This window comes from Platalea leucorodia, assembly GCF_965183815.1.
Source record: "Platalea leucorodia genome assembly, chromosome: 4".
Lineage (NCBI taxonomy): Eukaryota > Metazoa > Chordata > Aves > Pelecaniformes > Threskiornithidae > Platalea > Platalea leucorodia.
Window position 1 is genome coordinate 51463636 of NC_138826.1, and position 13373 is coordinate 51477008.

Sequence of the window (13373 nt, forward strand, 5' to 3'; positions counted from 1 at the left end):
TGGTCAGTAACAGACGCCTAGAAAATTGTACGACTGCAAGGTTTGTCTAGATTGAACCTGCCTTTGATATGTCCCCTGAGATCATGGCAACTGATGGTTTGAGAATCCCCAACCACATAAGCCACAGGGTCCATTTTAATAAATATTTTTTTCTTTTTTACTTCCTGGAATAGTTATAGTCTTAAATAATATACCTTTCTGAGGAGATAAATTTCTACAGCAGCTTTTCTGCCCTTTGGAGTATTCTAGTTTTGGTTTACAACATGTATCTGGGGACAACGAAAGCAAAGGAGATAGAGGAGAACTGTGTTAGAAAGTAACAATTAAAAAATACTTTAGACTTCCTACATAGGTCTCTCTGCACACTGATACAGATTCCTGTTCAGATCTTCAGATCCCACAAAGGTGCTTTCAGTATCTCCCAGTTGTCACCTTCTGGAAGGGAAGACTACAAAGAGCTGTGTGTCATGTCACCGTACGAGGTGCACAGCACTAATAACAATGTTTAATGTTTGCGTACAGTGCTTTGCAATAGGCATTCAAAGTGCCGTACTGAGAATCATTAATCCTCCAATACATTTATGTGGTAGGTGGATCAAGCATCATTTTCACAATTTTACAAGGGGAAACAATAAAGAGGCTATCAAATCTGAAGAGGACTAACTAGAATTCGGTTGCCTATCATCTTCCTCAGGCTCTTTCAAATATTTCCGCCAGAGGCAATGACAGTTCACGGAATCGTATTCCAGACCTTTCCGTTCCCTGGTTGCTCTCCACACTTCTGGGCCGCACTGCCTTCCTAAAGCTACACTTGTCTGCTAGTCTGGAATAAGACTGGGTATTTTTAGTCACTTGCTTATTTTGGGGGTCAGGGATCTCAATATCTAAGAAATTCACAGGACATTTTTAGGTGAGTCATCCCAGAGACTGGGAATCTTGAAGTTTGGCTACTTTCCACTCCATCAGTGGAAAGAAGCAACCTCAGTATTAGTACAAAGTGCAAGAAATCCCCCAAAAGCATACGTGTGTTTGGAAGGAGGGAATGAAGGAAAAATCCTTTAGCACCTACCACTGCTAGAGCTTCTAGCATGGGAGGTAGGTATACCTGGAAAACAGTTGTTCTGGGTCATCTTCCCAGTATAGGGGGGTAGCTTAAATACTCCCCGAGACTCCCGGCAGCCGGTTTAATGTCCAGAAGTCTTCAAGACATACTGACTCCCCAGAACTGGAGAAATACTGGAAGAGTGTGCACTTTTCTGTGCTGCACTGTCTGAGCCTTAGATGTACAAACATATCTGAGCCATCACACATTTAAGAAATGCAATAAAAACCAGTACTTTTTTTAGTATGCCCAGTCTTTTAAAAATGACATCTGTTCTAAATCCCTACACAGCTCAATGTTTTTCACTGCATTTCCAGAGCCATTCTTTTGTAAATAGATAATTAGTGCTTAAATACTTCTTTCAAGGGGTTTCTACATTAACATAAAAATAGTGTAATTACCGATGGTCAAAATGGCATGACTACAATTTATAAATTCTAATTTCTTTTGCTGCTCTGAATCTGATTTTCTTTCTTCTTCAACACAATTTTAATCTGTTTTAAATGTGAGTATTATTGAACTTAAAAATATAAAATACCTGTTAAGAGAGGAAGAAAAATAACTACCATCATTTTGCAAGATTGAACAGTAAAGCAAAAGTAAAGCTAAGCCTAGTGTTTCAGGCTTTTCTGAAGATCTTTTATTTTTTATCAAGAACTTAAAAGTAGGGATGATGTTTATTGACTAAAATTAGCTGATTTTGTTCTACAATCTAATACTAGAAGCAGGTAATTCTGGAAGTGCTCGTTACTATAGCTGGGAAGGCACTTTCACTCTAAAATACATTTTAGACTGAAATAAAAATATTATCCTTTGAGCCGAATCTGCCCAGGTCAGTTCCTGAAGTGCATGTCATTTTTTTTGTGCGTGTATGATATGCAAGTAAGATCAACATTTTCAGGAAAATACTCTGAAGAGCTAATTATTGTTTTTCACTACAATGCAAAGCCACCTTCTATTTTTTTATTTCAAATTTAGCTTGAACTTGAATTTCAAATAGGAAGGCTGTCTTTGACATTCGAAAATCTCAAGCAAACACACTGAAACAATGGATATTATAAAATGTGTTATTTTAAGTAATCTTTCCAATCCATCCACAGAAGAGAATTCTCCTGAAAGAATAAGGAAGTATGTGTTGCAGCTTATACCACAGATCGGCTATTTAGTTAAATTTCCAGGAAAGTAACCCACAAGCTCAAAGTGACAGTGGGTCCTGGAGCATACACAATTTGGAAATGATATTACAGACCTGAGCAAGGGGAATTACAAGAGCAACTGAGCCAAGCAGGCAATTTCCAGTGCCAACAGTATGGGAGATAAAAAATAGACATGGTTTTGGAGTCATTATTTGATGAGCTCACTAAAGCAGGACATGTGTCTTTGTATTTGTCCTACAAGACATTTGATTTATATGCAGGTAGGGAATAAATAACAAAAACAAAAATAATGAAAAAGCTGAGGACAAGGATAGCTACAGTGCATAGTGAGCTTGATATATCTTATGGTATAATCTACCTTATCTAGCCTTGATTACACAGAATCATAGAATGGTTTGGGTTGGAAGGGACCTTTAAAGATGATCTAGTCCAACTTCCCTGCCATAGGCAGAGACATTTTTCACTAGATCAGGTTGCTCAAAGCCCCATCCAACCTGACTTTGAACATTTTCAATGATGGGACATCCACAACATCGCTAGGTAACCTGTTCCGTGTCTCACCACCCTCATTGTAAAAAATTATTTCCATATATCCAATCTAAATCTACCCTCTTTCAATTTAAAACCGCTGCCCCTTGTCCTGTTGCTACAGGCCCTGGTAAAAAGTCTTCCTTCATCTTTCTTACAAGCCCCTTTTATATACTGAAAGGCTGCAATAAGGTCTCCCCAGAGCCTTCTCTTCTCCAGGTTGAACAACCCCAACTCTTCTCAGCCTTTCTTCACAGGAGAGGTGTTCCATCCTGCTGATCATTTTTGTGGCTCTCCTCTGGACCTGCTCTAACAGGTCCATGCATTCAGAAACAATTCCCTCCAATTATTTTTTAGCTGTTTAAAGTGATGTCATTAAAATCTCCTGGACCTAGTGGAAAATTAGCATATGTCCAAAGCTGTCATACCATGCATCCTTATATTGTCATTAGAAACTTTCGCTGGCCTCATGGCCTTCTGTGTGCCCCTACTGTAATACGTATTTTGTACTTCATTTTTCCTGATTCTCCAAAATTGGATTTTCAAATTTGGAAGAAAAATACAGTCAGAGAAGAAACTAGGTAAAAAAAGGAAAAGATTAAATATAAAAACAGGAGAAAGGTCAATTTGGGAAAAGAAGGGAGGGAAATGACCAGGTTGGCACCACTGGCAAGTTTTGTAAACTGACTATTCATCCCTTTTTCCCTTCTTTTTCTAAGCTACCCTGAATAAGGGTAGCAAAATAGAAATCTGACTTGCAAAAGTACATCATGATACTGCATGACTGGGCAATAAGAGGACAGATGAAACTGAATATAAATTTATGCAGAACAATTCAAGCGCTGGAAAAAATATACCAACTATAGATACACACTGATGGATTCTGAACTAGATATTACCATTCAGGAAAGAGTTCATAGAGTCATAATAGGCAATTTTATGAAAATGCCATCTCATTGTTCAGTCACAGTCAAAAATAAAAACAGAATAATCCACAACACTGGAAAGGAAAAGAGAACAAACTAGGAGATTTCATTATGCCAGGGGATAAATCTGTGGTGTTCTCAGATCATGTGCAGTTCTGCTCTCACCATTTTTAAAAGGATATAGAACAAAGAGGTACATAGAGTGATATAGATGATCAAAGACATTTAAGGACTTCTAAACAGCCTTCAGCCTCAAAAATATCTTAAGGGCAGATATAGGAAGATCCTATAAATTCTTAAGCAGAATGAAGAATGAAATTGTTCACTTGCCTCTTCCAGTATTAGGAAATATCAAATGAAACTAGTAGGTGACAGGTTCAAAATATGCAAAGTTCTTCATGCAATCCATATCCCATTGTGGAACTCTGATGCAAGATAGTGCGGCACTCAAAATTTGCATAGATCCAAAAGGCAATTTAAAAACTCAGAGAAGAAAAATCTATATATTAAATGCAAAGTAACACTGTGGCTCAAGAAGTCCCTGGACTGCCTACCAGAGAAAGCTGAGAAAATGTACACATCCAGTTATCACCAGCATTTAATCTCCGCCATAGAGTTACACATCAACCTAGCCCTAGTAAAACCTCAAATCCCTCACTGGGAAGGGGGGAGGGGGCTTTGAGAAACAGAAAAGTGAAAGAAAACAACTAATTACCAAAAAGAATGAAGTGAAATGAAACGAAGTGGAGGGCTTTAGGGGTCAGAGGATAATAAGTATAAAACTAGGTGACTAAGGGGCAGACAAAGCAGAGCACCTTGGCTGCTAGCCACGGTCAAAGACAATACTGGGCTAGAGAGACATATTATCTGAGCTGGTACAGGCCTTCCTGTGTACCCACATACAGTTAGCCTAAAAAAGAGAGAACATATTTTAGGGTATGACTCAGCAAGCCAACGTGCCTCTATTAGCACAACACTTGAGCATGTGCTCGATATAACCATAAGGTCCATGGAAGTTAATGATGTTAATGTAAAATATACTTTGCATCAGACGGGCACAGAAATTTTATGTAGAACAGAAAGATAAAATCTGAACTTGCTGAAGGGCCTCTTGAAAAGATGAAATAGGCCGACAGACCAGAGTGGTGAAGACCCAAGAGGGAACGACGGAACAGAAAGCTAAAAGGTAGGAATCAATGCTACACATAAAGACATGGTGCAAAGGCAGGAGTAGGATATGTATTTAGTGCCCAAGAGGAAGCTGAGATCAAAGGAAGGAGTAACAAACAAATATTCTAGGGTTTATTCCAAGGCATAAACAAAGTTATAGCCTAATGATGGCAGAAGACATAGATTTGACACAGAACAAAGTAACTAAGTGGGAAGGTGAGCCCTGTGCTATGGGATGAAGGAACGGACAGGGAAATTTGGTGGCAGCAGATCAGAATGACTGTGGAGGTAAAAGTCTGTGCCAGAGTCTGTCAATTACTTTCTCAAGAAACTAGTAAAATGTTAAGACAAGGAAGGAGAAGGTTGGGTAGGCTGTGGGAGTTGCAAAATCATGGTGCGTACTGGAAGCAGCTATCTAGAAAAATCAAAACTGTTGAAGACTAGTGCCTTTCACAATAAAATGGACAACCAGCAAAAACTTTTGAAATTTCTTCTTCTCAAAGTGAACACTTTTAACCATTCTACCACTTACTATAGATTTTGCAAACACTCAAGGTATTCAAGAGTTGATAAATTGTTCATTTAAAAAAAAAAAAACGAACTTTCAAAAAAAGCTAAAGTTTCTATTGTGAAATCTCATTGACTGTAATTTAAAAAAAAAAAGTTTACAATTTTGAACTGGAAAAAAATTTTAAATGTTAGCTGAATGAAACCTATGTAGTGACCCCAAATTATTTTTTTATTGGATTTTCCAGAATGAATTAAAAAATTAAGTTAAATTTTGCATTTTTTCAAAATGCCAAGACACTAAAAAAAAAATCTTTAACCTGCTAAATTTGCATGTCTCAAAGACGTTCTTGCAAAAATACAACTCAAACCACAAAGATCACCTTTTCCCAAACCACACACTACCATGAAATTGGAAGCATGCCTGAAAAGTCAGAAAATTAAGCCTTCGTTTGGAATAAAAATGATGAAAAGACCATCACAGAAATGCCTTGGGAAATCTCCCTACCATACTGAGAGGATTTCAGCTTAAGGACTTCTTCAGAACACTGTACAGCTGTGACCAGCAGGGAGGCAGATGGAGAACTAGGGAGACAGAAACCATGCAGCAAGTAATGTGGGTAGCCCCCATCCTTGCTCGCTAGCAATATCCCAAAGCACTTTTCTTCCCACACTGGCAGATAAATAAAATGGGTATTATTTAGAAGGGATAACCATATGGTTTGTATAATCTTTATATGCTATTTTCAGTACATGATTATAATACATGGTAGAGACCTACAAAATAGGATTAAAATTTGCTTTCTGTTTTACAACCAACCTGTTCCATTTGGGTACAGAGACAGAGGTGAGGGCACTGGAACAGAGTATGTGACTTCCACATGCTGTCCCTACCTTAACACTCATAGAACAATGCAGTTGTTCCATGTGGAGCATATTATCGGCTTCCCGAGCTCAAATATTTATCAGCCTTGCTGATAATTATTTGCTAGTAAATATTTGTTTAAATTGTGAAGTCCTGACTTTTTTTTTATATTCCATTTCAGCCTACATGCATCTGTCTGCTTTGTGCCTTCCCAGTGTGGAATGCTGTAATATGTAGCAAAAAAAAACCAGGAAAAATGCAAAAATACCAACTACGGGAAAGAAAATCAACCTAAAAACTGAAATCCATTACCCTTGAACTGTGTCCTTTCTCTCTCCAACTCCTTCATTTCCTCTCACCCTTTTTTGATAATGAAGTATCAGAATCCAGAATCCATTTTTATTCTAAATTAAGGTATCCACACTGCTGCAGGAACAATACCGATCCGGGTTTTTGTCTGGATACAGTGTATGCTTTCCAATTTTCACTGTCATTTTTTTTAGCATATACAAAACATTGCAGAAGCACATGTAAATCACCACTCTCTTGCCCAGTGGAACAGAATTTCAGTTACCAATGCCAACAGTTGCCTACAGAAGGCATCTACATCTGGTCTGCTACATCCAAGACAGCAACCACAGGCACACGTTTTGCTTTGTTTGGAATTCATCACTGTGGTGCAGCTGAGCCTCAGATAAAAAAACTATGAGCCTCCGGGGTTAAACAGACAAATGTTTTCAGTCACAACAACTTTTTTTGCAGGGAAGCAAAGCCATAACAATGTATGTAAGAGGTTTTATGTAAATCATTAAAGACCTACCGACTTAAATTGTTACTAACACCAAGAAGTTGCTTAATGTACACTTGAGAGTGTGAAGGCAGAACAGATGAATAGTCTCACAAATCTTATTTGCTCAGTTGAAAAAATGCAAAAATATTTGTAAAAAAAAAAAAGATAAAAAAAATCTGATTCCTGCTCATTGCCATTCAAATTTAAAAGTCAAATTAATATTCATAATTTCTGAGTGCATGATGGTTTTTACTGGGAGGCAGAAGGGGCAGACACAATCAGTAAACAAATTTACTTTCAAATCCACACAGAATTCAATACCTACCTAACCACTCGTTGAATTTTTTTACTTCACTAGGAAGTCCCAGCTCAGTGAAATCACCAGCATGTATTAACACGTCTCCATATGGCATTTGGATGGGATCAGTTCTTGAGTGAGTATCAGAAATACAGACAAATCGTGTATATCCTGGAGGCTTGGGAGCATCATGGGGCACCGGATCAACCCTGCAGGAAATGCATCATAACAAGGTTATAAAGTACTTATGTACTTCTTAGTGTCTACTTTGCAATTCTAATACTACTTTTTACCTTTACAAAACATTACGCAGACTTCTAGATCTGTCTGATGGAAGGGATTTATTAAAACAAACCTAACACTAATGGGAGGTGTAAAAATTCTTGATGTTCACATCACAACATTTTCAGTATTTGTTGGGTAGATGGATTAATTTAAAGAGATTAAGGAAAAGAGATTGAACTATGGCAGTAACTCTGAAACAAATACTTACAAATAAATCAAAGGCACTGTCAGTTTCAAAGGAACAGTACTATCCCATTTCATTGTTTAAATATGATTACACGGTACACAGGGAAAAGATTTATTTTAGATACATAAATACATTTAAATGCATTTTTTCTAATTATAACTTTTTTCTGCAAGTTATATAATTCCAGCAAATTTAATTAACACATTTTGGAGATACGTTTCAGTGTGTTAATGCAAAGCAAGATAAGAACTCTCCTGACAACTGCTGTAAATGTATGTTCAAGCCTGACTATTGTGAGGACAAATGTGGCAACTTTCTGGGCTTAATTATACTAAATGAAATCAGATGCTGTGAGGGGTGAGGCTGCATTGTTCAGAGCCCAATCTCGATATTCAAAACTGACGAAACGAAAAGATCTGACCCAGTTTGATGAGACTTACTTATGATTTAGAAGAGAACACCTCTCTGCTATATGAGGAATACTTATTTTCAACTCAATCTTTTTACCCTCAATCAATATTTTCTTAGAATATATAGAAGTAAATGTATCTATATGAAGCTATACCATATCTGCTATTCCAGTTAGGGAATTCTGGTGGAATAAAATCGAAAAGCTAGAGATGCAAGAGTTATATTTATGTCACTAGAAACTAGAGAGATACACAGGATTGTTACAAATTATTTTACTTTTACAACATTTATTTTGAAAGGACAAATAAAATTAGTTTTGTTCACTGTTGCAGTATGTAATACATATTCCTATCCCTTGCTGGTTGTGTTTCAGTTCAGGAGCTTACTTTCATATAAATAAAAACTCAGAAAAAAAGTTAGAGATCTTTGCTATTAATAATACTACCCCTGTTTACTGGGTAAATTTTCAGAAGTAATTTTATTGCTTGAAAGACATCATACAATAATCATCTTTAATCATGCCATCTTTTCTCTAAGTCAAAGAAGAATTCTATGAAATTTATAGGCGGGTAAACTGAGGTGTTTTTGACAACTTCACAAGATTAGTGAGAGCATGAGGAATAAATCTAAAACATTCAAATCCTGTTAAATATAGAAAAAGTTCTTAGCATTTTCTACAATATAACTACAAAACTAGAGTATGAACAAATTAGTTTGTACCAGTCTTTCCTATACCTTTTTAGGAAGAAGAAATGTTGGGATTTTTACAGCAGTACTGGAAAAACAGCCTTTTAGTACAAGTACCTTGTAGTCATCTTTCTGAAGTTCCAGTTTTTGAGCAGAAAGTAACCAAACATGAGGTAAGGAGTAAAACCAGCTGGGATCAAATCATACCTAATGAATACCCAGCAGTATGTACATGCTAGTGGGATATGAAAGCAAGCACGTACTGGAAATTGTAAAACTTGGCTGACAAAGAGTGCAACGTTTGGACCCCGAGAGAGAGCAGCTGCAAACACTGCGTGCAGGGCAGAGGGAGTGTGCATGTTGCGAGAGGACCGCAGGCACATGTAGAAGGGCAGATGAAAAAAGAGAGTTAGATGCAGGGGGAGTTAGGCATAGGAGGTCACAACCTCAAACAGTGCAGCTAAATGACTGCCATCGCATGTTAAAAATGCCTCTGTTTTGGAGGGAAGAGAGCTGCCATAGAGTGAGCTCCATGGGTGGTGAGTGGAGGTAGCATGGGTGATAAAGGAATGTGGATGGGGAATGGTGGGATTTGACTAGTGAGTGAGGCTTCTCATAAGGCGTGAGCTGTGTTAAGGGTAATGCATTCAGTTCATGGAGTTCCTCCTCAAAATGAACTGGGATGGCTGGATAAAAATGAGGCAGAGCTGTCCCTGGCTGCCATTGCAGCCATTTAAGCTAAAAAGATTAAACATCAGTTCAGTAAACAAATTTCTGATTACTGCTCTCCCTGCCCAGCACTTCCCAAAGTGAGTTACAGGTCGTACTAGTAAGCCAGGTTTAAATTATGCATACTACCCTAGCACAACATAAGGATATGGCCTCGTCTAAACACCACTTTTTGACTTCATGGTACAGTAGCCTTTAGAGCAGGTGCTTCTTCTCCTTCAGAAATCTTTTAAAGCTCAGCACAGCAGTAAGTTGGGTGTTGGGGAGTAGCATGCATTTCACATGTTGCTCCTCTGAAGCTGAACAGAAAAAACAACAGACTTACTGACCATTGCAACCCATGCAGCACATAATACACATGCTTTTTCTTATAGTTTGGATGGGGGTGGGAAAGATGTGGACAGCATTTTCCTGGTTGCTGAGGTATGTATAACTTTTAAATCCTGTGCAATGGGCTAGAGAATTTTCATGTGAAAAAGGCATCAGTACAAAAAAAACAAATAAATGAGATGCAGATTTTCATGTTGAAGTGATATGCACACACTGAGGCCGGATATAGGTAAAAACATATGTCAAGTTTCACAAACGCATCTAAGTTGTGTTACTGGAAATAATTTCTGAAGGCTCGATCCCCATATTCTTGTGTAACGCATTCCCACAGCAGCTGTCACACCAACACCCAATGCACTGCTTGCAGCGTGAGCAGAGGAATAAAGATCTGCTGATTATTTTTGTGTGAATGCTTTTGTTTTTCTTTAGACCAGTATGAAAACTTGCAGAGAAACTGAAAAGCAAAGTTTAAAATCTCAGCACAATACCCTGCCAGAGGCTAGTTTATACACTAGATTTGAGTGGTTTCACAAAGGAGTAAGACAGGAACTTCCCAGAAACTACCGATGGACTTGAAAACACTGTCAGAATTTACCACCCTTCTTGTCAGTGGCAACCCAGTCATCTCACAAGCATGGGGACACCATGACTAAGATGGGGCTAGGAAAGGGCTGTCAGCACGTTATGGGTGCTGAAAAGTGAAACAAGAAATACAAAACTGCACAGAGGACCAAGGAAGAGCTGCAAGATTGAATTCAGAAGAAAAGGAGCACAAAAAAACCCCTGTGGTTAAAGTAGTTTACTACAAGTTCAAATGTTAACAGGTCTATGTGAAATCTGTTTATGATTGCCTGCAACATCACTAATTTAGGTATTTTGACAAAGACAAGGCAAAGCCCTCACCTCCCTGAAGTTAACGACAAAACTTGCATGGACTGCAGCAGGGCTAAGATTTCACCCGTAACAATCATGTGAATAAAAGGTGCTTTTGTTACCCTTTTTATGTCTACTTTTCCCTTCTTTGTTACTATTCTATTCATTGGTAGGAGGTAAAAGCAATCCTGCTGGTATTCAGAAACATTATTTACAATTTCTGTACCAAGAGAAAGAGTAGGTCAGATTGTGGTAAATGTTGCAATTGATTTAGCCTGTTTTTCTATTTGCACAAGCTTCTTCAATAGCATTAATCATTCATGAGAGACTGCTAAACTCTTCTGAGGAACCGTTTTCTAAGGACAGCTTATTTTCAACTACTTGCTTAGGTGCTGAACTTCTATCATGCAGTTGATTGTCTAAGCCCTCCAGTAATATGATTTGTTACTGGTTAGAAGTTTAAACAGCATACTGTTGAGTACAAAGTGAATTCTAATAAATAACATTTTCAGCCCAGTAAAAAACATTCAGCTTTTAAGACCACTGAACAAATTCATGAGTGCCCAGGAACTGTCTGAATATTCACAAAGTATGGCTAAGCCTGGACAAATAAAGCAACCTGCATTTGGCATTTTCATTTGTAAAAGTATTTCTGAACCCACATTTGTTTGTTTGTACTTTTGTTACCATTTGCCAGCTCTATAAACAAAAGATGTTTCCCAGTGCTAACACTCAACTCATTTTACTGTTTGCATTTCAGTAGTACCTAAAAACCCCCAACACAGACCATAAGCTAATACACTGCCCCCAAAAACTGAGTGTTTGCTCACCAGCCTGGTATATCTGTTAGTCTTCAGATTTTTTTAATATAATATCTAATTTATGCCAAAGAATGTACATAAGCATTCACTAAATATATGCATAGCATTCAACCAGTCATAATTGCTGAGTTTTTTAACTGCAGAAATCATGGCCTATGTTTGTAAATTACCAAATCATATTAAACACCAAAAATGTGTGAATGAGGTGATATTTATTCAGTCTTCCTAAAGGAACAAAAGTTTCCTTTAAAAAAATTAAAACCAGCCTTCTGATGTAAAGATAAGGCTGCTTCTGTCTTTAATAAACACAATAAAATGGTGCAGACATTTTTATTCCCTATAAAAATATTTTACAGTAGAATTTTATACTTAATTTATTTGTAATAGCTTTACTGTTTTGCTCTTCCTTCTGGCTTTAAACTTTATGGCAGGTTTCATTTTGTAATTATAATTCTCCACTTTACATTACAAGTAAATCATTTAGAGCAGTTAATTTTACTGATGTTGTCATTATATAAGAAGTCAGAAACAAACACATTATTTTAATTACTCTTTAAGCACTTGGCATCTTCAGCACATCGGTATGAAAGTAAGTTGTCGGATGGGTGCCCACACTATTTTACTTATTGATGTGATTTTTCCCTTTTATGTAGCTGTAATATAACTAACCAAATAGTATGTGTTGTACAGATATGGGCTTGGTATTTTCAACAACTATTTACATCAATAAGCAAGTGCACAATGCAAACAAACATTATTAAGATTGCAGAAAGTATCATCCCTGTAGCATCTCTTATTTTATTACCACTGCTTGTTGTTTATTTCTCTTTTTAATACGCAAGTATTATGTATTAAAGTTATGCTAGTGGAGTGCTCTTTCTCCCATCCTTTAACAAAGTACTTGTACTTTCCAAATCGACTGATTTTGTATCATTATAGTAATTATTATTAGAAAGGCAGCAAACAGTGTTCTTTGAATTCTTTTTGACTGGTCCATCAAATACCACATCGACAAGGCAATAACAATTTAGAAGGCTGTGCTAGAGCAATAACAAAACTATAATACTTACATTTGCACATGTGGGGGCTGAAAACGTCCCTGGTTAATGTTGTAGAACGTGAAAGCCTGTGTGGGGTTGGAGCTGTACTCATCCACTTCAATTATGAGTCTACTGTGCTGATGCCTTCTAGCTGCCATAATGTGCGACTGGGCGAAAGCCATGCTTGCACTGTGTAGTTCGGCTTTTTCAGGCGATCATATCTGCTATCTTCCTACATCGACGGAAGAAGACCATGACATCTCCTTACCTAATCAGCACACTCCCCTTCGAAAAACCTAAAAGCAGAGTGAAGAGATGGAGCGTAACTGTTTGACAGTTAATCTGTTTGGAATTTGCTTTATTTAATATGAGATGAAGATGAAGGGGCGATATGCAGGGATGAAGACACACGGCTCAAAGAACTCGTCACAAACCTTTCCAACTCAGCAGTTTGATGAACGTACTTTAGTTGGGGGTGGGAAGCAGGGAGTGGAAGTAAACTTGCTAAACAACACAGGGGCAACTTGCTTAAGTATTTCAGACATTCAATACAAATCTAAAAGACAAGGCAGTCATTCTTCAAAATGGCGCGTCAAATAATAATGGTTTGTCAGCACAATCACTTTCTTTTTTTATTGCATTGCTGAATGTTTATTCCCCATCCTCC

At 37.5% G+C, this 13373-nt stretch overlaps 1 protein-coding gene across 2 annotated transcripts in view; it reads right to left on the reverse strand.

The window, feature by feature from the left end:
- Nucleotides 1-12888, reverse strand: part of MPPED1 (metallophosphoesterase domain containing 1) — a gene marked incomplete at both ends in the record, with an annotated part of 50834 nt that extends 37946 nt beyond the window's left edge. For both annotated transcript variants that reach the window (XM_082308566.1, XM_082308565.1), the window contains 2 exons: nt 7367-7552; nt 12737-12888. In XM_082308566.1, coding sequence (XP_082164692.1) covers nt 7367-7552; nt 12737-12888 — 338 coding nt within the window. The remainder of the gene's footprint in view (nt 1-7366; nt 7553-12736) is intronic.
- Nucleotides 12889-13373: the final 485 nt, after the last annotated feature.